Source organism: Vulpes lagopus, chromosome 7, assembly GCF_018345385.1.
Source record: "Vulpes lagopus strain Blue_001 chromosome 7, ASM1834538v1, whole genome shotgun sequence".
In the NCBI taxonomy this organism is placed as follows: domain Eukaryota; kingdom Metazoa; phylum Chordata; class Mammalia; order Carnivora; family Canidae; genus Vulpes; species Vulpes lagopus.
The window spans coordinates 80703516-80729156 of NC_054830.1; the positions used below are offsets into that span (position 1 = coordinate 80703516).

General features: G+C 46.6%; 2 protein-coding genes across 6 annotated transcripts in view; one reads left to right on the forward strand and one right to left on the reverse strand.

The window, feature by feature from the left end:
* Positions 1–12644: 12644 nt before the first annotated feature.
* On the forward strand, positions 12645–15659 carry FAM166B (family with sequence similarity 166 member B). 3 transcript variants are annotated; one of them, XM_041760962.1, is made up of 7 exons: positions 12645–12894; positions 13683–13812; positions 14204–14427; positions 14517–14734; positions 14944–14995; positions 15070–15267; positions 15527–15659. In XM_041760962.1, exons 2-7 carry the CDS (start codon positions 13751–13753, stop codon positions 15613–15615), a joined length of 843 nt encoding a protein of 280 aa, XP_041616896.1. In that variant the 5' UTR covers positions 12645–12894; positions 13683–13750; the 3' UTR covers positions 15616–15659. The 3 variants fall into 3 exon arrangements, with proteins under 3 accessions (XP_041616896.1, XP_041616899.1, XP_041616898.1); XM_041760965.1 differs by having other exon boundaries at positions 14237–14427; XM_041760964.1 differs by lacking the exon at positions 12645–12894 and having other exon boundaries at positions 13016–13812.
* A 63-nt stretch (positions 15660–15722) lies between these two features.
* RUSC2 (RUN and SH3 domain containing 2) overlaps positions 15723–25641 on the reverse strand; it is a 70475-nt gene continuing 60556 nt past the window's right edge. For 2 of the 3 annotated variants that reach the window (XM_041760957.1, XM_041760958.1), the window contains exons 3-12: positions 21999–22628; positions 21581–21766; positions 21270–21410; positions 20254–20330; positions 19875–20049; positions 19680–19785; positions 17965–18011; positions 16738–17545; positions 16504–16641; positions 15723–16422 (exon numbers count right to left, since the gene is read on the reverse strand). In XM_041760957.1, coding sequence (XP_041616891.1) covers positions 16221–16422; positions 16504–16641; positions 16738–17545; positions 17965–18011; positions 19680–19785; positions 19875–20049; positions 20254–20330; positions 21270–21410; positions 21581–21766; positions 21999–22628 — 2510 coding nt within the window. In that variant the 3' untranslated portion in view covers positions 15723–16220. The remainder of the gene's footprint in view (positions 16423–16503; positions 16642–16737; positions 17546–17964; positions 18012–19679; positions 19786–19874; positions 20050–20253; positions 20331–21269; positions 21411–21580; positions 21767–21998; positions 22629–25641) is intronic. The other variant, XM_041760959.1, reaches the window with a different exon arrangement.

Sequence of the window (25641 nt, forward strand, 5' to 3'; positions counted from 1 at the left end):
GGTTTCTTGCTATTTGATAGGGTAAAATGTTCCAGGTTCATTTTGTGCACTTCTGGACTAGAGGTAGTATCAGCTATTTTTTTCAATGATTCATAGTTCCTCTTAATTGGAAGTGGTATTTAGAGACCACAATCTAGCTTCTAGGGATATAAGATTATTTGACCGTAGGAAGAGCTGTTTCATGAATATCAATTACATGCACTCGAGCTTGCTCTCTCTCGTTTTCTCTAAAATAAATAAATAAATCCTAAACAAAGGATATGGGGTGCCTGGGTGGCTCAGTTGGTTGAGAGTCTGACTTCAGCTCATGTGCTGATCTTGAGGTCCTGGGATTGAGCCCCAAACAGGCTCTCTGCTCAGGAGGGGCGGGGGAGTCTGCTTGTCTCCCTCTTCCTTTGTTCCTACCCCTGCTGGCCCTCCCTATCGAATAAATAAATAAAATCTTTTTTTAAAAAAGATTTTATTTATTTATTCAGGAGAGACACAAGAAAGAGAGGCAGAGACACAGGCAGAGGGAGGAGAAGTAGGCTCCATGCAAGGAGCCCGATGTGGGACCTGATCCTGGGAATCTGGGATAACACCCTGAGCCAAAGGCAGTTGATCAACCACTGAGCCACCCAATAAATAAATCTTAATTTTTTTTTTGAGAGAGAGAAAGTGCCGCAGGGGAAAGGGTAGAAGAGAGAGAGAGAATCTCAAGCAGGCTCCATGCCCACTCAGTGCAGAGCCCAATGCGGAACTTGATTTCAGGACCCTGAGATCATGATCTGAGCAAAATCAAGAGTCAGATGCTCAACTGACTGAGACATCCAGGTGCTCCAATAAATATATCTTAAAAAATCCAGGGGCATAAAACAACAATTACTAATTCTCATAAATCAATGGGTTGACTGAGGTCAGCATTCTGAACTAGGATTAGCTAGAGTATTTTGCTTTGTACCATCTGTCTCTCTACCTGGGAATAGCCAGATAGTCTGGGCATGTTCTTCTCATGGTGATGGAAAAAAGGTAAGAAGACATGTATGGTTTTGCAACTGCTTTCATGTCTTTGGGTTCTAACATGACTGTCAACATTCTAGTGGCCAAAATAAGTCCTATGGCCAAGCCCAGAGTATACTTTGTCTATAGTGGGGATGGTAGGAAGGGAGAAAAGACTTCTAAACAATGATACAGGATATTAATTAATTTTCTAAAATTAAACCAACTCTGCATTTATAGAGTAAACCTAACTTGATCTTGATGTTTTTCTTCTTCTCATTCCTGTTTTCCCCCTCCTCCTCCTTCTCCATCTGTACTATTAGGTTTGGGTTGCTTTTTTTTTTTTTTTTTTTTTTGGTATTTATTAGGGTTTTTTAAAAAAATATTTTATTTATTTATTCATGAGACACAGAGAGAGAGAGAGAGAGAGAGAGAGAGGCGTAGACCCACCCCTGGACCCTAGGGATCACACCCTGAGCCAAAGGCAGATGCTCAACCACTGAGCCACCCAGGCGTCCCTTTTATCAGTTTTATATTGAAATATAATTGAAATACCATTTAATTCACCCATTTAAAGTATAAAATTCAGTGTTTTTTTTTCTTTTTAAGACTTTATATATTTATTCATGAAAGACACACAGAGAGAAGCAGAGACACAGGCAGAGGGAGAAGCAGGCTCCTCGCAGGGAGCCCGATATGGGACTCGATCCCAGACCGGAATCCACCTTGAGCCGAAGGCAGATGCTCAACTGCTGAGCCACCCAGGCCTCCCGTGGTTTTTGTTATACTCACTGAGTTTTGGAACTATCACAATCAGTTCTAGAATATTTTCATCATCCCAAGAAGAAACCTCATGTCTACTGGCAATGACTCCCTATATTCCCACTCATAGTTCTAACCAACTATCAGTTAACTTTCTCATTGTATAGATTTGCCTTTTTGGACATTTCATGGAATCATGCAATATATGGGCTCTTCTTTTTTTTTAAGTTTTTATTTATTTATGATAGTCACACACACACACACACAGAGAGAGAGAGAGAGAGAGAGAGAAAGGCAGAGACATAGGCAGAGGGAGAAGCAGGCTCCATGCACCGGGAGCCCGAAGTGGGATTCGATCGCGGGTCTCCAGGATCGCGCCCTGGGCCAAAGGCAGGCGCTAAACCGCTGCACCACCCAGGGATCCCTATATGGGCTCTTCTATCTTACTTTCACTGAGCATAATGTTTTCAAGGTTTATCCATGTGATAGTATCATTAGTACTTCATCCTTAATTCAATTACTTAATTCAGTAAAAATTGCTGAATAATATTCCATTGTGTGAATATACCATGTTTATCTGTTCATTGGCTGATTGTCATTGGGTTGTTTCCACTTTTTGGCTATTATGAATGATGCTCCTATGAACATACATGTACAGGTTTTTGTGTGGACATACTTTTTCATTGCCTCATGTCCCTTTGATGTGTTGTTCATCTGTTCCTCCTTTACTACCTTTGTTTGGTTTAAACTAACATTTTTTAGTGTATCATTCTAGTTTTCTTCTTCTTATTTTTTAAGATTTTATTTATTCATCAGAGACAGAGAGAGAGAGAGAGAGAGAGAGAGAGAGAGACAAAGACAGAGACATAGGCAGAGGGAGAAGCAGGTTCCCTGCAGGGAGCCCTATGTGGGACTCCATCCTGGAACTCCAGGATCATGCCCTGGGCCAAAGGCAGACACTCAACTGCTGAGCCACCCAGGCGTCCCTTATTATTATTATTTTTTTACCACATATTTCAGTTACTTTCTTAGTGGCTGCTCTAGGGATTACAATCTAGTCAAATTGTTGAAAGGTGAACACAGTTACCTAAACCTTAGGTAGTTGATTTGCTTTGGGTAATCCTCTGAAAAACACTTAATCTTCTGTAATGATGGAGGTGGAAGTTCCCCAATAGGACATCTAACTGGTAGTGCTGGCTAGTAAGAAAGCTATTGATAATTGATTTTTTTTAAAGATTTTATTTATTTGAGAGAGAGACAGAACATGAGCAGGGTGGAGGGGCAGAGGGCGAGCGAGAAGCAGACTCCCCACTGAGCAGGAAGCCCGAGATTCAAGATGTAGGGCTCGATCCCAGGACCCTGAGATCACGACTTGAGCCGAAGGCAGATGCTTAATCAACTGAGCCATCCAGGCACCCCATCTTACACATAGCTGATCCTTAGTACTTTTTTCTGCTACTTTTTTTCAGAAACCTCACAGTAACATTCCCCTAAGTGACTAGTTAATTAGATTTGGTACAATATCTGTTTGTCAGTTCTGGCCCTGGCTCTTCTCTTTGATGTAGTTTGATGTTGGTTGTTCATTTCAAATATTTTTTTTCATGTTTCTATTCCTGGTTTACTAAAGAGCCTTTTAAAAATCACAAATGGATATTTAATTTTCTAAAAGATTTCCCCAGTGTCTGGTAGAGTGATGGAATGGCTATTTCTTTTGGTTTATTCATGTTAACCACATGATAGGTTTTCCAGTTCAATCATTGCTTTAGTCCTAGAATATTACTAATCTTAATATATATTATTCCTTTACAATATTGCTAGGTTTTGTTTAGCTCATATTATATGCCAGACAGCTGTGCTTCATGCTAGAGTACACTTATGAACAAAATAGACAGATAAAGTATCTGCCCTTAATGGCCAGCTCTCCTTTATGCTGAGCCTTTGGCAGAAATCGCTCAAGATATACTGTCTTCCAGAAACTTGCAGAAAGAGGGCCATGATCATTTAGTGGTATCTATACCATTGGATTGGAGGAGGGCAGACAAGCATCCTGCTATTTGCTATCTCCCTGGTTTGATGTTTTATATAGGATTTTTCATCTGTATAACTTAAGTGTGGTTGTCAGGTCTTGAATATGCCAGGCCTTGAATTATGTAAATACTAAGTAGGTAAATTAAGTGTGATGTGGGTCTTTTGGTAGGGGGCATCTACTTTGACCACTTTTTCAGGTTGTTCTATGTCTATTTATTCAGATGTTCTGTATCTTTTTTTTTTTTTTTAAGATTTTATTTATTCATGAGACACACACAGAGAGAGGCAGGGACACAGGCAGAGGGAGAAGCAGGCTCCATCCATGAAGCCCGATGTGGGACTGGATCCCAGGACTCCAGGATCACGCCCTGTGTCAAAGGCAGATGCCAACTGCTGAGCCACCCAGGCGTCCCTCATTTTGGGTTTTGATTTATATTTTCTCAGACAATATTAATTGCACTGAGACTTTTGGTTTAGTTACATGGAATTTCACTTAGTATTCTTTTATAATTAAAAAAAATTCCTGTGTGACTATGTTTTTAGCTACTTCCTCATGACACTTAGGGGGTTTGTGTAGTCTTTTCTTTTGGCTAGCTGTGCCAGTAGTTTGCTATGTTGTCTTTTTTAAAAAACAGCTCTTAGAAAAGTCATTTCTATTGTTTTTCTGATTTCTGACCTATCGGTGTCTATTGTTAGCTTCATAAATTTTTCCTCCTCTTTTCCTTAGCTTATGATGTTCCTCTTTTTCTAGCTTCTTGAGTTGACTATTTATTAGCTAATTTAGTTAGTTGGTTTTAGACTTGTTTACCTGGCTAGTCTGTCTGTAGCCTATTCTGCTGAAGTCATCACAGTCTGCAGCACATGACCTCCTACCTCCTTCAGCACAGCTGATTGGTAAGGGCAGCCAACTTATCTGCTGTGAGGCCAGGCTTTAGAGACAGAGGTGGTATAGCTATCAGTATTCATCTATATCTGCTTCTCCTTTCTTCCTGGGCACATGGAATCTTACTTCCAAGCTGCAAAATGTTAACAATTGGTAAATCTCGGTAAAGGTTATACATTTTATTTATTTATTTATTTATTTTTTTAAATTTTTTTTTTTAAATTTTTTATTTATTTATGATAGTCACAGAGAGAGAGAGAGGCAGAGACACAGGCGGAGGGAGAAGCAGGCTCCATGCACCGGGAGCCTGATGTGGGATTCGATCCTGGGTCTCCAGGATCGCGCCCTGGGCCAAAGGCAGGCGCCAAACCGCTGCGCCACCCAGGGATCCCAGGTTATACATTTTAAAATATTTTATTTATTTTTGAGAGAGACAGAGAGGGAGGGAGGGAGAGAGAGAATGGGCATGAGCTGGGGGGCGGTGCGCAGAGGGAGAAGTAGGCTCCCCACTGAGCAGGGAGCCTGATGTGGGCTCAATCCCAGGACCCTGAGATCATGACCTGAGTTGAAGGCAGACATTTAATTGATTGAGCCACTCAGGCGCCTCGTAAAGGTTTTTGGTGTTTTTTTTTTTTTTCTTCAGGTTTTATTTTTATTGCGATTTTTCTGTAGGTTGATTTTTTTTTTCTAAATTAAAAAAGTTTAAAAAAATGTATACCAGGGCCCTAATTCCCAGAATAACCTGGATGGGGCCAGCCATGAATATGTTTAGAAACAACACTCTAGGTAATTCTGAAGCACATCCTTGCTTAAGAAATCACTGTTATAGAGATGGTGGGGGAAGAGGAGCTCATTTCCTGATGAGCCACAAGCACACTGAAATTATGAGGGAATAGAAACTCATGGTGGCAGATAAATCCATTTGGGAAAGGGAGAGACAGATTGTGGATCGAGAGAGAGAATGAGGGGGAGAGAGAGAGAAAAGTAAGCAAATTTGCAGAGAGAAGCATGTGGCCCTAGGGAGGAACAAGTGAAAAAAAACTGCCTTAGCTCCTATCAGCTTTCAAGTTTCTCAATTCCAGTTTCCATGAAGCCACCAAGTAGGCTGTACAGTTCTTGCCGTGGGTACATCAAATTCATCTTTAAGATAATCTCTGTTCCTCTCACTCTTGACCCTGTTCCTGTATTTGGGCCAGGAAAGCAGACAGTTGTTTGTTGTCACAAACCCTACTCCCACTGGAATGCTTATTAAGCAATATAATCAACAGTTTATTAGGTGCCAGCAACCCTGCTTTACTTGTACCATTGAAGTTAATCCTTACTTAAGGATTTTATAGATGAAAGGAAAAGAGATCCAGGGAGGTCTACCAGTTTACCCAAGGTTGTACAGCTTGTAAGTGAGACTTTCAGATAGAAGCCTGTGTTCTTAGTTGTGATGTCAGTATGCACTTGAGGCTAAAAATGGCCTCTGAAGGGGCTCAGCTGGCTAAGCGTCTGACTCTTGATTTCTGCTCAGGTCATGATCTCGGGGTCCTAGGATAGAACCCCAAAACAGATACTTGTTCATTGGGGAATCTGCTTAAGAGTCTCTCCCTTTCCCTCTGTCCCTCCCCACATTAGCTTGCTCACTCTCAAATAAATACATCTTTAAAAAAAATTGCCTCTGAATTCAGCTTTGATTGAATTCTCACTTGCATGAATTCTCTAAGTGATGGTGTGTAATCATGCTTTTTTTCTTTGCCCCAAGAATCATTTAAGAAGGCATTTTAAAAATGTCTTCGAGGTATCTGGCTGGCTCAGTTGGTGGAGCATGTGACTCTTGACCTCAGGGTCATGAGTTTAAGCCCCATACTGCGTGTGGAGGAGCCTACTTAAATAAAATAAATTTTAAAAAGTCATAGTGTTTGTGTTTTTGTTTGTTTAACCTAATTTTTATTTTTCATTTACAAGTTTGTGTGAGAAAATGTGGCTTGATTATTTTGTGCTCGTTAGGATTTTTGAGATTTTTCTTTGTGGCTTGTTATAAGGTAGAATTTAAAAATATATATTTTATTTATTTATTCATGAGAGACACAGAGAGAGAGGCAGAGACGTAGGCAGAGGGAGAAGCAGCCTCCATGACACAGGGAGAGGGAGAAGCAGGCTCCATGCAGGAAGCCCAATGTGGGACTTGATCCCAGGGATCACACCCTGAGCCAAAGGCAGATACTCAACTGCTGGGCCACCCAGGGGTCCCTGTTTTTTTTTTTTTTTTAATTTAAATGTAGACTCCAGGTCTGGCATGGAGCCTAATGTGGAGCTTGAACTCCTGGCCCTGAGATCAAGACCTGAGCTGAGATCAAAAGTCAGGTGCTTAACTGATTTGAGCCACCTAGGCACCCCAAAAGGTAATATTTTTGTTTAAATAAATCTCCATTGTGGCATTTACTGTGTTTTGATTTTCTCTGTACCTCTGTCTCTTCTTTAAAATTGTAAAATCACTGAGGTCAGGATTTCATCTATTAATTAATCTATTCATCTCTGTATTCATCAGAAGGTAATTGCCTGGCAGAAATGTTCAATATGTTAGTGGACTGAATAAATTAATGTTGATCCTTGTGGATTTGAAGAATATTATACATGTAAAAAGGCCAGAAGGAGACTGTGCCAGTTCCTTTGCTTTGATCCATCCTCTGTACTCAGAGCAGTGATATCCAGATAGTTGGCCTATTTTCAGGAAAACTTATAGTTGAATAAGATTCAATTGGAGCTGCATCCTAGGAGGAAAATGCACATTTTAAAGATCATTGAAACTGTATGGAACTTTACAAATATAGTTGCATTTAGAAATGACTCTGAAAGCATGTCAAAGTTTGTTATTTAAAAAAAAGTTTGTTATTTTTTTGAAGATGTGGGTTTTTTAAGCCCCTAAAACATTTGCACTGGCAAATAGAGAAAGGAGTCAGAGTTGGAAAGAGTTTTTTTTTTTTTTTTTTAAGATTTTTTTTTTTTTTTTTTTTAATTTTTATTTGTTTATGATAGTCACAGAGAGAGAGAGGCAGAGACACAGGCGGAGGGAGAAGCAGGCTCCATGCACCGGGAGCCCGACGTGGGATTCGATCCCGGGTCTCCAAGATCGTGCCCTGGGCCAAAGGCAGGCGCCAAACCGCTGCGCCACCCAGGGATCCCTAAGATTTTATTTTTAAGTAGTCTTCACACTCAACAAGAGGCTCAAACTCACAACCTCAGATCGAGAGTCACATGCTCCACTGACTGAGCCAGCCAGGTGCCCCAGAACTAGAGTCTTAATAACCATTCAGTACCTCTCTTTCATTTTAGAGATGTGGCTCAAAGACTTGGAAGTGATTTCCCAAACCTGGGCTATTAGTCGCATGCTCTTGTCAGGACTAGACTATATAACCAGTTTTTAAAGTTCCCTGTGTATAGCTAATAATTTGTCTTTATTCAGTTTCTGGTATTCCTTTTTAATATTTTGAGGGTATATTAAAATCTACCAGTCAGTACCACTGTTTCTGGCCATTTCCACTTAGATTCCTCCCATCCCCACCCTACCTCTTGGATGTCAAATGCCCAGATTTGGGTATAATCCTTGGTTTATGGTACAGTCTCATCATTGGTCCTGCTTTAATTATTAATGTATAATAATAAGCATTTATGAAGCCACTATCTCTTTTTTTTTTTATTTTTTTTTTTTTTTTTATTTATTTATGATAGTCACAGAGAGAGAGAGAGAGGCAGAGACACAGGCGGAGGGAGAAGCAGGCTCCATGCACCGGGAGCCTGATGTGGGATTCGATCCCGGGTCTCCAGGATCGCGCCCTGAGCCAAAGGCAGGCGCCAAACCGCTGCGCCACCCAGGGATCCCTGAAGCCACTATCTCAAACAAAAACTGAGACTCGACAATAACATACACCTAACTGTATGGTCTCTTTTCCCATTTTGTCTCACTCCCTGTGAGGTAGGTAGGCATCTGAAACTCAGGCTCATCATTACCTTGCTTTCCTTTTAATGTAGTTTTGTTGCATCTCCCCCTTTCTGTGTATTTCTGTTGGCCTCTTTCACCCCTCCTCTCTGGCAACTACCATTTTGTTCTCTTTATTTATGAATCTATTTCTATTTGTTCATTCATTTGTTTTGTTTTTTAGATTCCACATATAAGGGAAATCATGTGGCATTTGTCATTCTCGGTCCGACTTACTTCACTTAGTATAATACCTCTAGATGCATCCAGGTTTTTGCAAATGGCAAGATTTCATTCTTTTTCTATGGCTGAGTAACATTCCACTGTGTGTGTGTATGTATATATACATATATATATATACAGCACATTTTCTTATTCATCTATCGGTGGACATTTAGGTTGCTTCCATATCTTGGCTACTGTAAATAATGCTGCAATGAACATAGATTGGGGTGCAGATATCTTTTGAATTAATATTTTCATTGTCTTTGGGTAAATTCCCAGAAGTGGAATTATTGAATCATTGTGTCCAATTATTTTAATTAAAAAGGTGTTGTGTTGGAGTTTATTCTTTTCACATCTTGTTTCACTTTTGGTGGTCTCTTTGTCTGAGGAATTTTTTTCAATGACTCCATGATTTTCTTTTTATTCATCTTCATTCATTGAGGGTATTTATGCTTGCCCAGTATTGTTTTATAGACTGATGTGGGATCCATCTGAAATTTTTTTTGATAAATATTCTGATTGGTTTTTAAAAATTGAGATATAGTTGAAACTAATGTAACATTAGTTTCAGTTATACAATATAATTTGTTATTTGTACATATATGGAATTTTATAGCAATTCCTGGTCAGGATCAAAGGCAGAATCACAGAAAGTTACAGACTGCTGTTTCGGAGACCTCACAGGCTGTGTGGAATGGTCAGGGCACCGTTGTGGCTTTCCTAACTAGACCCCCATTTTGTGGGGTTACTGGTGTAATCCCAGTGAAACCTTGTCTCCACCAGCATTGGCTGTGTGGCTCCCCCCAGGAGCAAGCTGGGGCTGGGTTGCCATGGTGACTATCCCCTAGAATAGGAGGCACAGAGGCAATGAGCATTCCTGTGGACCCCTCAGCTAGTTCTTTCACTTCTTACCCAGGTTAAAACACTTTTTGGATCTTCAGGGTCTTTTTTTTTTTTTTTTTTTTTTTAGATTTTATTTATTTATTCATGAGAGACAGAGAGGCAGAGGGAGAAGCAGGCTCCATGCAGGGAGCCTGACGTGGGACTCGATCCCAGGACCCCAGGATCATGCCCTGAGCCGAAGGCAGGTGCTAAACCGCTGAGCCACCCAGGGATCCCTCTTCAGGGTCTTAGAAATATTGTTTACACAGATGGAAACAATAGTTACAGGCCATTTCATAAAAGGAGTGGACGGTTTCTTCATCAACACAAATCTAATTGTGGCCTGTTTCCTACCTTGTACTAATTCACACACCGATTCTAATTACCATGGTCAGTTCTACAGAATTTGTTCTAGTCTCTACATTCTAGTCTATACCCCACTTTCACACTGACCTTTCAATTTCTCAGCTTCACATGCTTTCCCCTGAACCCCCAAATTCTGTTACTGTCCTCAGCCCTTCCCCTTCCTCCCATTCCCACCAAATCCCAACCAAACACTAGGAATTGCTATTTAGTTAGCACTTAACATCAGCTAGACACTGGGCCAGTTGCTCTTTATGTATCATCTCGTGCTACTATCTTCTGCTATCTTGTCCTACTCAATGAAGCAGTAACATTAGTGTCCCCATTTTATGGATAAGAGAATGAGGCTCCATGAGATGAATATGGTCTAGGTCCTATCTCTCATGAAGGTAGGATTTTGTTTTTGTTGTTTATTTTTATTTTAATATTTTTTAAAGATTCCATTTATTCATGAGAGTCAGAGAAAGAGAGAGTGAGAGATAGAGAGAAGCAGGCTCCATGCAGGGAGCCCGATGTGGGACTCGATCCTGGCACTCCAGGATCATGCCCTGGGCCACCCAGGGATCCCATTTGTTTTTATTTTTATATTATGATGTGTTGGGCTCCAAGTAAAATAAAACTTAATTGGCCTTAACAATAATAAAATTATTTCATATAAAAAGGTTGGTTAATTCAGTGGCTCATCAAGGACCCAGGCCTTTCTACTCTATCATCCATTCTTGCTGTATTCAGGCTTTGTTCCCAGGTTAGCCTAGCTTTCTACAAGGTTTCGTGATCTGTTCTGTTATCACGTTCAAAGTTCTGTTATCACATCCATAGAAATTCTAGAGGCAGGAAAGGACATCATTCCTTCGTGTCCATCTTTCTAATTTGTCATGCTTTTTTTTTTTTAAAGAATTTATTTATTTATTTATTTATTTATTTATTTATTTATTTATTTTGAATTTTACTCATGAGACACACACACATACACACACACACACACACACACACAGGCAGAGGGAGAAGCAGGCTTCGTGCAGGGAGCCTGATGTGGGACTCGATCCCGGGACTCCAGGATCATGCCCTGGGCCAAAGGCAGGCACTAAACTGTGGAGCCACCCAGGGATCCCTTGTCATGGTTTAAAAAAAAAAAAAGATTTATTTATTTATTTGTCGGGGAGAGGGAGAGATAGTCTTAGGCAAACTCTGAGCTGAGCATGGAGCCTGATGCTGGGCTTGATCTCACGACCTTGAGATCATGATCTTTTTTTTTTTTTTTTTTTAAAGATTTCATTTATTTTTTCATGAGAGACACACACACAGAGAGGCAGAGACACAGGCAGAGGGAGAAGCATGCTCCACGCAGGGAAGCCGATGTGGGACTCGATCCTGGGTCTCCAGGATTAGGCCCTGGGCTGAAGGCAGCGCCAAACTGCTGAGCCACCCGGGCTGCCCTGAGATCATGATCTGAGCCAAAATCAAGTCACATGCTTGACCAAGCTGGGCCAAAGGCAGGCGCCAAACCGCTCAGCTACCCAGAGATCCCCTCATGCATCATTTTAAAGAGCATTTTAACTTGCTTACTTTTCTTAGGACCCTGTCTTATCCTGGCAGACCTCCCTTTATTGTCTGGAATGCCATAAGCCCATGCCTCATTAATCACTGGCAAGGGGAACAGGACCACTAGGGTGGGCTCAGACTAATCAATACTCATTCCCAGGGCTGGCTCCAAGCTTCCCTCAAATTCCTGGCTGCTCCATAGAACAACATTAAGGTTCTGTAGGAAGAAGGGAGACGGGGGTAGGAAATAGGCATGCTGTGTGTAACCAGCAGTGTCTGTTACAGAATCCAAAAGTCTAGCTTGTTAACCTTGACACACTGCTGCTTTTCTGTGCTCTCCCTGCAGTTCCCATCTCCATCTAGCATTTATCCCTAAGAGTGAGCCAAGTCTACAACCGTCACTCTAAATAACACATGCCAAGGCCACCCTTGGCAGAACAGTGAGGAACGTGAAATGTATTCCTTGGGGCCCAGTGCTCCTGTGCAATCTGCAGGTCAGTGACACATGCTTGGTCAGCCTGGGTATGTCACACTCAAGTGGGGAGAAGAGCAGAGGCTCTGCCTCCTGGAAAGGAGCTGGCCTTGACTCAGCCTCAGAGTTGAGTTCCAGTCATGCTCCTCCTTCTCTGAGAGCTCTTCTTTCTGGTCCGTACTTCTCTGCCCTTAGAAAAACAACTAGAATTGTTTTTTCTTTTCCTTTTTTTTTTTTTTTTTTTTTTTTTTAAATTAAGCTCTTGTAGCCAGTGTGGGGCTTGAACTCAAGAGTTGCATGGGCTACCAATGAGTCAGGCAGGCACCCCCTGAATTATTTTCTTAACAAATTCTAATTTGTCCCCTAGTCTTAAAACCCAGACCGTCTTCCTTTCCTTGAACTCTCACAGTAAGAAAATCCATATCCGCTGAATTTACTAACCATTCACAGATCTCCCATATGTGTTAGAAGCTTAGAGAAAATATTAGACAATAGGGAAGAAAACTTTAGTAGCTGAGTGCCAGGTCCTGAGTAAATTCTTTCCCATACTGACTTTATCCTTAACAGCACCCTGGTAGGTTAGGTTATTTTAATCTTACGTTCAAGTTTAGGGAAGTCACATTCAGAAGGTTTTTTGTTGTTGTTGTTGTTTGTTTGTTTAAGATTTTATTCAGGAGAGACACTTAGAGAGGCAGAGACACAGGCAGAGGGAGAAGCAGGCTTCCTGTAAGGAACCTGATGTGGGACTGGATCCTGGATCTGGGATCACGCCCTGAGCCGAAGGCAGACGCTCAACAGGTGAGTCACACAGGCATTCCGGACATTCAGCGGAAGTTAAGTTGCCTGCTCAGAGAAGGTAAGGTTGGCTCAAGGCCACAAGCTAGTAGGAGCCCATGACGGAGTGACCTCCTGTGCTCTTTCCCCTCCAACCTCCCCTTTCTCACTTCATGGTCTTGACTGTTACAAAAACACATTTGTATATGCTAATTTGAGCCTCAGAACAGTAGTGAGATAAATCCTAGTATCTGCACTTCATAAAAAGTTCAGAGATACTACATGACTTGGCTGAAGTCATGTGGAGCTTAGCTTTTCTGCCTCGCAGAGCATGGCATTATTTGTTGGATGATAATCCAGATGATGGTGAGTATTCAATAAATAATGCTTGTCAAATTAAATGATTGGAAATAAACTGAATGTCACTGCTTAAAAGTCTCTAGGTTCCTTTTTCTCCCAGTCACCTCCTTCTGGCTCCCCTCAGAGACCCGCTTTTCCCAGGAAATTTGTCACTTTCAACCAACACAAAGAGCAGCACCCATGTGTCTTCAGGAGGGGGTTTAAGAAGGAAAGGTTGTCCTCCCATCTCCCACCTTAGGACTTCCTTTGCTCCCTGGAACAGGAAGGCCACACTCAGTCTTGTCCCTGCCCCCACATGGTCGACTGCAAGTAGTTCTGGAGCTCATAAACCAGTGAGCCCCCCGCCCCCCACTTCTGTTCTGCTGGCATTGGACCTGGCAGTTAGTTCACTAGCGCCTCCTCCCCTCTCTCTTCCCTTGGTACCACCTCCTGCCTCTGGCTCCGCCCCACAGCCCTGGACGCAGTACACACAGCCTACAGCTCCCGCTCCAAGGGTAACAAAGGAACTGCCTGGATTCCCATGGCTGTGGCCAGCACCTCCATACCAGGGCTGAACCCTCAGAATGCTCATTATATCCCAGGGTAAGACTTCTACCCAGAGCACACCCCTGCTTGCTTCTGGGAATAGGGGTATAAGGCCATGAGGGTTGTGCCACCCAGACCTTGGGGGCCAGTACACAAACTGGTGTGGTGCACCCTGGGCTGAGATACTTATGGTGTTGGATGGAAAAGGAAGAGCAAGGGGACGGTGGTAGCTGGGCCTGCCATGAAGCTCTGTGTTGTCTTCTCCATGGTAACAGGGTGACAGCAGAGGGGAAGGGTTGAAAACCTAGAGAACTGGGAAATGGCTGCTCCACATATATGCACAGCTGAATCTTGAAAAAAATCAGGCCTTCAGAGGTCTCTGTTCCTATCTCTGGGGGTGATGGAGTGGGGGGAGTCTAGAGGTGAGTGGGTGAGTCCTGTGCCACAGGTACACTGGACACTGCCCCCTACTTCGGTTCAGCATGGGCCAGACCTATGGGCAAATGACCGGTCAGCTACTTCGAGGATTTCCTGGCCTAGCCTGGCCCCCTGCCCATCGCACACTTCTGCCTCCCATCCGGCCACCAGTATCTCCTGAGGTTCCCAGGGGAAGGCTGCCTGTCAGGCGCCGGCATGAAAGGCTCAGCTCCGGCATGATCCCTGGATACACAGGTATGTACGGACAGTCTGAACAGGTGTTCCCAGCCCAGAATGTGCACCCCAAACACTGATCGGAATCTTCCTGGCCCCCTCCCACCTAGGTTTTGTACCCCAGGCACAGTTCATCTTTGCCAAGAACTGCAGCCAGGTCTGGGCTGAGGCTCTAAATGATTTCACACGGTGGTCTGGGGGACAAGGGAGTGCAGAGCCGCCAAGGGAGGCCAAAGGTACAAAAGATGTGGAGAAAGACCAAGAGCCAAAGCTGGAGCCAGAGCAAGAGGCAGAGAAGGAGCCAGAGCTGGGGCAAGAGACAGAACAAGTGAGACCAAGAAGGCTGGAGGGAGTGCAGGGGTGGGGGTGAAGTGGGGAGCCAACCTCTGTGTGGCCAGGCCTAGGGTGGCCATGAGTAGCATGGCTGGGGGTAAAGGGGATGTGGGCTTGACTGCCAGCTCTACCATCCAGGGAGCTTCTGTTAGAGCAGGGGCTGGATCTGATAGCCTTATTTTTTCTCTGCCGACTTCTCACAAGGCTTCCCCCTATTCCATGGATGACAAAGATCCTCGCAAGTTCTTCATGCCAGGTGAGAAATAGGTGATGATCAAAGGCAGGGGGAGGCCCCCAGGAGGTCCTGACTCAGTGTTCCCATCCCCCCAGGCTTCACTGGTTATGTGCCCCGTGCCCGCTTCCTCTTCGGCTCCAGCTTTCCTGTGCTCACCAACCGGGCACTGCAGGAATTTGGACAGATGTACTCAGGGGACAGACCCCAGAAGGATCCCAGACATCTCCCTCCACTTTCTAGGACCTACCCTCAGGACCTGGGCCTTTTACCTAATTATGGGGGCTATGTGCCAGGTATGGATAGCCCCAGAGGGGACTGGAATATTTTTGTGTGTGGAATGGGTGGAAGTGGTTTTAGGGGCTGGAACTAATAGGTATGGGGGGGGGCGGCGGCTTGGATCATGTAGTTCAGCTTTCTCACTGGGCAGAGAAAGAGCTCACACTGCAAAGTTGGGACCAGATTTCAGAGGGCTTAGGCACTAGCTGAGAAAAAAAAAAAAAAAAATGGTTCTCCACACCACTGGCTACAAGTGACAGACTCTTGTCCATACAGGATATAAGTTCCAGTTCGGGCGCACATATGGGCATCTCACCCATGATGCACTAGGTCTCACCACCCTCCAGAAGCAGCTCCTGGTGTAGGTACCTGGACTCCAAAGTCTCTCTTCTCTTTCTTCCTATCCCAGACATCCTTTTGGAAAGAAGAGAGCTGGGCCCGAGGGTGGAGGGGGAGGCACAAAGAGAAATGGTTTGGAGGCCGAGCACCTTTTTTATTAATAGGTGTAATAAATAAATAAATAAATACATAAACAGAAGCCTGGGCTCCTCCTCCCTCTTCTGACCACCAGGCACTGGCCACAGCCTATTTACATTTGGGGGCTTAGGGAGCTGGCCCCAATACTGTCACCTTTCCTCCTCATCACCTGGCCTAGGGAACCCTGCAAATGGGTCTCTGGTCACCTCCCTCCATAGGGAAGTGCTTATCCATATCTATGGAGGGGCTGGCCCAGATGGGCCAGGGAAATCCTGGCAGCCCAGTGCTGCATCCCTTCCCTCCTTTCCTGGGTGGAGGTCTGGATGAGGTCACTGGGACAGTTAATGGGGAGTAATTAACACTGAGCACAGGGATGTATGGCCCCCAGCTCTCAGTCTACTCTCTGTGGCCAAGCCAGAGGGCTTGGGAAGGGCTCTCAGGCTCCAAGTCAGGGGTTATGAGGGTCCCTGAGGCCACCAGCATGCACAGGGCCTCAGTTTTGGCTGCTTCCAGGGGTTGGACTTGGAGTTGGGGTCAAGGTCACATAGGCCAGAGGCACCAGGCCGGTGTCAGGGCCACGGCTGCAGCGCAGCCAGTCTCCTCCAGCTGGCCCCAGCACTCGTAGGATATCTCCCTTGTGGAAGCTCAGCTGTCCAGGGCCTGTGGCAAGATGATGGCACAGGGCCTTCACCTCACTGGGGAAACAACAAATGGAGGTCAGAGAAACCCCACCCAAAGCCAAACCCAGCCCCCCAGTCCTGTCTTCCTGGGCTTACCACGGAGGCTTGGACGGCAAGACTGGAGAGTGTGGGTCCTGCAGGCTCTCCTTGGGCTCTGGCTCTCTGCGGGCACCCACTGTCTGTGCCACTAGTTGGAACATGGACTTGTCCAGGCTCAGCCAGTCGGAGGGGAGCCTAGGGGAGAGCAGCCAGGGCTCTATCTATCCGTGCCCTGGCTTAATCAGATAGGCTCCCCAAATCCCTCCATCCACACCACGGGCTGCCTCTCACCTGTTTGTGGGCCGGGTCTCCCGCTGAGCCTTTCGGGAGCCAAAGAGGTGTCCCCACTTGATGCCCCCAGGGGAAGGCTCTGAGGCTCCTTCCTCATTTTCTGCTGGGGGGGCAGTGGACCCCTCCCTCTCCCGGCTGCGCCTCAGCTCAGCCAGCACAGAATCAGGGGGGCTTCCCATCCAGAAGGGCCAGCCCCTGTCCCGGCTGAGGGTCTCCTCCGGGGCAGGGCAGGCCTCTGCCCCCTCGACGACTCCCTCTCGCGGGGGTGGTCCCCCGCCTCCGGCCCCTTTCTTTTTCTCAATGCTGCTACTGGTGCCCCCACGGGGGAATCTAGAGCCCTCAGTGGAGCCGTCGATGTAGACCTGGGAGCTCTGCATGAGCTGGTACCACCAGCCGGCCTGCCCGCCTCGGGCCCACCTGCCGCGCCCTGAGCCCCCTGCAGCCTCTGCCACCTCTTCTGTCTCGTCTTCCTCCTCGTCCTCTCCACCTTCAGGGGCGCCCACCCCCTTCACCCGCTCCCCGTGGACCACCCTGTCCACGTCTCCGGGCCCCTCCTGGCCCCTGGCCCGGGCCAGCTGCAGTGTCGAGTGTGCAGACAGCAGCAGGTCCTGGGACACCCGCAGCAGCTCCTTGTGCTGCCGCTGCTGCTGCCCACTTTGCAGGAGCCGGTGCTGGAACAGCAAGTCGAGGCTGAAGGGCAGCAGGGCCAGGGGCTGTAGCAGCAGCAGCAGCTCCTCGAAGAGGCCGGGGCACACGGTGTGCGCTGCACTCAGGAAGCCCCACGGTTGGTAGTGGGTCTGGATGATATCTAGGGGAGCAGGAGAGAGGGCCTGAGCCCCACAGAGAAGCAGACCCTGGCCTGGAACGGGCCCCCCAGAGGCCACCCCGGCAGAGCTGCTGGACACTCAGGTGTGCTCCACTGCAATGGAGGCTGCCTCGTGACCTCTGCAACCCTAAGTGGTGGCCCTAAGTTCAGGGGAGAGGTGTGGGGGGTGGTTCCGGCCACCCTGGCTTCCAGATTGCCTGAGTAGCCTGCTGACTCCAAAACTCTAACGTAAGTAGAAGCTGGGGGAAGACTGGGGTGGAAGCCCATACTCTGAAGACAAAAGCTTGGGTGGTTGCCCTCCCCAGCTCTACCATCTCTACAGAGCTGTGACTCCCTCTTCTAAGCCCCTGAAGTCTGGCCTATATTGAATTTGCAAGACAGAGCAGTGTTCCGGGCCTTACCTTCGTGGTTATAGAGGTGATTAAACCAGAACTCCAGGGACCGGATGCTGTAGGAAACAGGTAGAGAGAGCTGAATCTTGTGTGGAAACAGCCAGATGATAAGGTACAAAGGAGAAAGGGGTTTCAGACACAGGGCTGAGACATAGGTGAACATTTTCTTTCAATGGCAGGGATGCTACCTGGTTCTTTTTTTTTTTTAGTTATTTTTTTTAAGAAAATGAGAAAAATCAGAGAGGGTGGCTAAACATGAGAGACTCCTAACTCTGGGAAACGAAGAAGGGGTAGTGGAAAGGGAGGTGGGCGGGGGGATGGGGTGACTGGGTGACGGGCACTGAGTGGGGGACTTGGTGGGATGAGCACTGGGTGTTACACTATATGTTGGCAAATCGAACTCCAATAAAAAAAATACAAAAAAACAAAACAAAAAAAAAGATTTTATTTATTCATGAGAGAGAGAGAGAGAGAGGGGTAGAGACAGAGGCAGAGGGAGAAACAGGCTCCCTGCAGGGAGCCCGACATGGGACTCGATCCCAGGACCCCAGGATCATGCCCTGAGCCAAAGGCAGATGCTCAACCACTGAGCCACCCAGATGCTCTTTAAAAAAAAAAAAAAAAAAAAAACACATTTATCTACTTATCTGACACAAAACACTGTCTTCATTAAAAATGTTTATATTTTGGGATCCCTGGGTGGTGCAGCGGTTTAGCGCCTGCCTTTGGCCCAGGGCGCGATCCTGGAGACCTGGGATCGAGTCCCGCATCGGGCTCCCTATATGGAGCCTGCTTCTCCCTCTGCCTCTCTCTCTCTCTCTCTCTGTGTGACTATCATGAATAAATAAATAAAATTTAAAAAAATGTTTGTAATTTTAAAAAGATTTGATTTATTTGAGAGAGGAAGAGAGAGAGAGAGAGCACAAGCAAGTGGAGATGCAGAGGGAGAAGCAGGCTTCCCGCTGAACAGAGAGCCTGAGGGGGGTACCCTGAGATCATGACCTGAGCCAAAGGCAGATGCTTAACTGACTGAGCCACCCAGGTGCCCCTACTGGTTCATTTCATGTAAAATAGTTCTGGAAAGTCAGTGGGGGGTGGCCCAGGTGGCTCAGTGTAGCGCTGCCTTCAGCCCAGGGCCGGATCCTGGAGACCCAGGATTGAGCCCCACGTCGGCCTTCCTGCATGGAGTCTGCTTCCCGGCCCTCCCCACCCCAGTGTGTCTCTCATGAATAGATAAATAATTTTTTTTTTTTAAAAGAAAGTCAGTGGGGATGTTGTGGGGAGGGGTGGTGAACATGTGTTTCACAAGCCAATGACTTCCCTCTAGAATGGAGCTGGTTTGCATAGGACCCAAGAAGTCAGGGCAGCTACTGAGTGAGTGTAGAGAGTTCCGAAGGGAACGACCCAGGCCCAGACTTGAGAACAAAGGATACTATGATATGGATTTCAAGATAGACTTATGGTGGGCAAGATTTGGAAGTCATGCTGGAATTGACTGGTTCAAGGTTTACAATATCCAGAGAACCAGATTAATTTCCAAATAAACCAGAATACAGATTTATAAAAGCAAAAGACCATGTTGTTGATCAGTGCCAGAGGGTTGTGGGTGTAGTGGGAAACCAGGGATGAGAGAGGCTGTAGCTGGATGGGGAGAAAGTGAGCCTGGGCCCTGGCCGCAGATCCTGCAGGTCTGCTTTGCCACTCTTGCTGCCCCACACACTCACTTGAGTAGGCCGAGAATGAAGGCGTTGAAACGCATGGTGTGACTGGTGAGCTCTGGGAATTGGCTGACCTTGTTGTAGAGGCCATGCAGGACCTTGGTGGACGGGCCTGAGGAAGCCAGAGTACACAGTCACATGCCCTGTCTCCTGGATCCAAATCTCAGCCTAGGGTCCTTCCTCTTGCCCCCCAGCATTTACCTAGCTGTGTGGAAGCCTCAACCACACTCCACGGCATGTTCTTACGTTGCCCAATGATGACATCTAGCACAAAGGCCTTGAGCCCATCCTCCAGCACAGCCTGGACTGCGGGGCACAGGTACTTCAGAACCAGGTGGCCCACGTTGGGGCTCACAGAACTGTTCCCCAGCTTTGCCTGTGGATGCAGTAGAGAAGAACAGGGAATCATCCGAGGCCTGGCCTTGGACCTGACTTTCTTAGACCTCAGCATGCTTTTCTTGTGATTCCCTTCCCGATGTACCCAATTCTGGGTTCTAGGTGCAAGAGAGCAGAAGGTGGTAGCACAGAATGGGTGAGGATCAGCAAGGTAGACCTCAGCTCTCCACAGGTTCTTGCCTACCTTCACTCCAGGATCCCGGCTTGTGCCAAAATGGGCCACGATGAGGTCCACAGCAGTGTTAACCGCCTTCACTAGCCCTGCAAGTAAGGATTCCATGATTCGTTCCTAAGTGAGTCCCTGGGCAACTCAACTGAAACTGAGCCGTTGGTGGAAGTGGAGGGGGTGGAACGTTCACTATCTCTCTCTGTCCCTGTACATGGGTCCCCATCTTACCGAGGACTAGACCCTGGCCCCTTCCTGGTTTTGCCCAGTTCTCAAGCCTTGTAATGTTTTCCCCACCAGTGGACCCATCTCAGTGACTGCTTCTTCAAGACCCTCTCACTCCAGTCCTGGATCAAGCTAACTACCCATCTTCTCTGCTCTGAGAAACCAGGCTAGTGGCTGCCAGAGAAAGTCCAGGGCCACTCAGAGCAGTGACGGACAAGTGCATTTCTTGGATATGTGACTTGCGGTACCCTCTGCTATACTCTCACATTGCCAAATCTTCACCCCTCGTCTCAAGCCCTGGGTTCTATTTCCCCCAGAGAACAGAGGCCATTGGTCATCAATTCAACTTCCTTGTCCACCTGAAAGACATAACTACATTCTGCTCAATTCTTTCCCCATCATCTCACTGAAACAGCTCTTTCCCAGTCCAGTGGTCCCTTACTTGCTCAATATCTTAGTAGATGTTACCATCATGCTTGCCCAAGCTGTTAGGCCTCTAGTACTTGGAGCATTAGAGCACACAGCCATTTATTTGTGACATGGCAGTCTCCTCACTCAACTTAGCTCCCTGAGGTAAGAGACTGATGCCTGATTCTTAAGGATTTGATAAATGATCCTCACGCACTCATGCACGCTTGTCATACATAATGCACGGACTTCTATCTCTTGCCCCAATTCCTGTGTTAATTCCTTCCTAGCACTTGGGGTTCTAAGATAGGGAAATATTCTGGAGGGCTAGATAGCAGGGCAATAAGCATAAATAGGTACTGACAACAGAATTCCTGGCCTGAGCTGGGCTTAACATTCACCTTTTTTCTGAAGCAGGTCAATGGAAATGGCCTCTGAGTTGCCATCTGGGGACAGACAAAACTCAGCTGGAGGCTTCTCAGTCAAGGAGAAGGGGTCTTGGAAGTCAGGGCAAGTCAGTGGTAATGGCTTCACTATTTGACCTGGAAAGAAGAAAAAAATCAATCTCAAGCAACTCTCCTTCTAAGAGTTGCAGTTCAGTTCTGTGCCTCATACCCTCTGAGACATGTTCCTTTGGGACTGACCCCTTCTCTAGCCCTGCCCAGCTGTAGTAGAGCCTGCCCTGGGTACACTGGGGACCGGGCCCACACACCATTCAGCCGATAGTTCAGATGGCCAGCAGCACTGAAGGAGCCAGGGAACTCAAAGATGGGGTTCCTTCGGGCCAGCCGAGCTTCCTGTGGCCGTCGGTCTAGGCTCCCTGACAATCCAGGTGGCCCTAACGGGTTCTTTCTCCTGTATTCTCGCCACTTGAGTGCTTGAGGGGATAAGTGGTTGGCTGAAAGCAAGAGATTAGCAGAAGAGAAGGGCAAGAATTAGCAGGAGACAGCATTTCGTATCCACCCCGTGGGCCCATGTAATATACGAGGGCTGGGAGTATGTGGATATTATCCATAGATGCTGGGGAAGGATATGCAAACATGTTAACCCTTGACCCCAGGCTGGAGTATAAGACACCAATCAAGGGGGTGGAGGCTGGAAATGCCTATGGTGGAGGGTAAAGCTCATACCGTTATTGGGCCTGGAGGCCATGCTGCCTTCACCACCTCCCCGGGCTAGACTTTCTGCTCGACTGAGGCTCGATCTCCAGGAGCCCAGAGGAGGCAAGCTTCCTGTTCCATGGAGACGGTACTCAGCCAAGGTCAGTATCTTCTGATCCTCCTTCTGTGGCTGCTGGGAGGTGGCAGGCCGGGCAACAGGAGGACAGGAGTGGCTCCATGGGGGTGGGCTTTCTGTGGCTGTGGCCTGCTCTGGAGGAGGGGAGCACGAGGTGGAAGCAGAAGAGTCGGTGCTGGGCCCAAAGGGGCCAGCACTGCGGATGGGGGAGTAGCTACCCAGGGGTGACGGCCGTGAAGTTTCTGGCTCAGGCCCAGCTTTCCTGGCACCTCTGTTGGTGGGTGCCTGTGATTCCCCAGAGGAAGCTAGGGTTGGGGCTTGAGTAGTGGAGGCAGCCAGTGAGGCAGGCTGCTGTGCACGGCTGCAACCAGAGAGGCTGTAGAGCTGGGAAAGGCTGTGGAGGGCCCGGGCCTTGGCCAACTGCTTGGGGAAGTGGTGCTGGAACACAAAGGGCTGGATGGGCAGCGTGGTTGGCCTCTGTTCCTTGCTGTAGCGAAGGACTGGTCGGCTCTCCGCACCACCCCCTGTGGCAACAGTGATGGAGGAGAAATCAGACAGACAGACCCTGAGACCCCCACGAGAGGAAGCAAAGCAGCAGGCAGACGATGCTCACTGGGGAGAGGGGAAGAGATGGGCAGGACCTGGGTTGTAGGAATAGATTGGGTTAAGGGAGATCGAAGTTTGGGAATATGACAGTGCTCCTCCCATCTAAAACTTTTTCTATTGTTTTCATGATGCTGAGCTCTCTTGTACTCTTGACTATTCACCCCTTCTTCATTTTCTTGACTTCAAGGGTGGGTCTGTCTTAAGGCTCCCTTCGCCCTTTATACTTTCTCCCCTGCATTCAAGTTCAGACATTCATATGGATGACTCCTGAACCTGCAGTGTTAGCCCCAACCTTCCACCTGATCTATGGATCATTCTGCTTGAGGATTAGGCTTTCACTTAAATTTTGCTATTTTTAAGGGTGCCTGGGTGGCTCAGTATGTTAAGCATCTGATTCTTGATTTTGGCTCAGTTCATGATCTCATGGGTAGAGAAATCGAGCCCCATGTTAGGCTCTGTGCTCAGCAGGGAGTCTGCTGGAGATTCTCTCTCTCCTTCTCCCCCTGCATGTGCTCTCTCTTTCTCTCAAATAAATAAAATCTAATAAAGAAAAAAAAAGATTCTTGCTCTCCCTCTGCCCCTCCCTGCCAATTTGCTATTTATTATTTTTAAAATATTTTATTTATTTATTCATAGAGAGAGAGAAAGGCAGAGTCACAGGCAGAGGGAGAAGCAAGGAGCCTGGCATGGGACTCGATCCCGGGTCTCCAGGATCACACCCCGGGCTGCAGGAGGCGCTAAACTGCTATGCCACGGGGGCTGCCCTTGTTATTTATTTTAAAGCAGTTCATTTATCACCTTTCCTGTGATAACTTCCATTTCGGTCAATGACAGAACTACCATATCCTTTGTTTCTAAGGTCTAAAGAGTTGGAGTTAGAGCCACAGGTTTTCAGAGTAAGATACCGTTTACTTTAAGCTTTTGCTCATCATCGCCTGTCTCCACTAAAGCCAATTCATTTCATTCTTAATCAAATCTAACTGTAATCTTTATTTGCATCTGGAATCAGCATCCCATCACCCCTATCCATACCGTTCCCATTCTTTCATGATCCTGGCATTGGAGCCTTAGGGCTGACATTTGTTCCCTCTACACAGAGCTGTGGTCCTCAGGATTGGTCCTCTCCTGTTCTTTCGGCCAGTCTTCAGGTCAGCGTCTCTTAAGACATGGGGCTTAGAACTAAACACAAAACTCCAAGATACTGCGCAGCTGGGTTGCCTGCAGGTAGGAGTTGGGTTTCTAACAAAACACTGCGCACACTGAAAACATCTGAATGACACAAGGTGGCGCTATAAGCATCTACGGAGCCAGAATCCCTGGGCGTGGCTCGCTACCACAACTCTGGCTCAACACATCGGTGAGACAGGAATTAATATCCTTACCTGACAGATAAGGTATTGGAAATTTAGAGAGATAATGTCGTTTGCCCAAGGGCACACAGGTAGATGGTGGCAGAGCTAGGCTTCTGAGTCAGAGTCTGACTTAGGGCCTAATGTTCTATCACTTTGCACTACATAGGAAATGGTATCCCTCATCTTTTCCCATTTATTTACTCCAGTGAGTTTTTTTTTTTTTTCCAGTGAGTCTTAAGGGGATGGTGATCACAACCCCGTTAGGGAGGGGCTTCATAGGCTTCCCAGGGCGCATGTTCAACCTATATCCTCCTGTCATCCCCAATCTGTGCATGGGAGCAACCTTTGTCATTCTCCCTTGCTTACTAGCTCCTTCAGCCACACTTCTGTTCTTGAACAAGCCAAGTTCATTAACATTCAAGGGTCTTTTGCACCTGCCATTCTGCCAGAAATCATCTCATTATTCAGGCATCAGCTCAAACATCACCTCCTCAGTGGTGCCCAACCGAGTCGTCTCACAAGTCACACTTTGTCTCACTATCCTGTTTTATTTTCTTTTTAGCATTTTATCACTGTTAGAAATGATCTTGTTTATGATCTATTATTCCTCATAAGGGCTCCAAAAAACAGAGTTTTTGAATTGTTCACTGATATATCCCCAGTGCCTAGAATAGAGGCCAGTACATAGTAGGTACTGAATAAATACTTGTTAAATGAATGAATCCTCACTGTCACCCTTGGTTCAGCCTCATCTAACTGCATCCAAATTTTCTTACATAAATCAGATTGCTTCCTAAAATACCAGTTTTATCCCCTGTGGCCCTACTGCCCACAGGATAAAGTCTAATCTTCGCAAATGGGTATCCACACCTGCCACCAGTTAGGCTGCTCTTCCCTCAAACTTCCACACCTGCCATTCTCATTGACACCATTCTTCCCACCCCATTCCCATCTTTAAGCACACAGCTTTTCCTGCTGGGAATGCCTCCTTCCCTTCCTTTCCATTTTTTTAAATATCAAATTTCAAGGCTAAACTGATCCTGGCTATCAGATTAGGCCTTCCCAGCCGTAGCTTTATTATACCCCTGATATAAAGTATCTTTGAATTGGACTGTTTATTTCTACTCTTTAGAAAATCCTCCCCAGGGCAGCCCAGGTGGCTCAGTGGTTTAACACCGCCTTCAGCCCTGGGCTGTGATCCTGGAGACCCAGGATTGAGTCCCGCATCAGGCTCCCTGCATGGAGCCTGCTTCTCCCTCTGCCTGTGTCTGTGCCTCTCTCTCTCTGTGTGTCTCATGAATAAATAAACAGAATCTTTAAAAATAAAAAAATAAAAAATCCTCCCTCAGTCCCCAGGATAGGGTTTGAGGCAGAGGAACGAGAGGAAGGAGGGGCCTTATCTGGGGAGTGGGTCTCAGTTTTGTCCCCAGGGAATACAGAGACTAAGATTTCTCACTTTTCTATGTGACAGCACTTGAGAAAATTGGAGTCAGAGACCACAGTCACCCAAGTCTGCTGTTTTGTAGGTGACACAGCTCCAGTCTCTCAGTTCCTTCTTCAAATGGAGAGCCCAGAACTT

Bases quoted from the DNA above. Each gene is read 5' to 3' on its own strand.
- FAM166B (XM_041760962.1), top strand. From the start codon at position 13,751: ATGGCTGTGGCCAGCACCTCCATACCAGGGCTGAACCCTCAGAATGCT. The intron at 13,813-14,203 runs GTAAGACTTCTA...CCTGTGCCACAG, and splicing joins AATGCTCATTATATCCCAGG to GTACACTGGACACTGCCCCC. The intron at 14,735-14,943 runs GTGAGACCAAGA...ACTTCTCACAAG, and splicing joins TGGGGCAAGAGACAGAACAA to GCTTCCCCCTATTCCATGGA.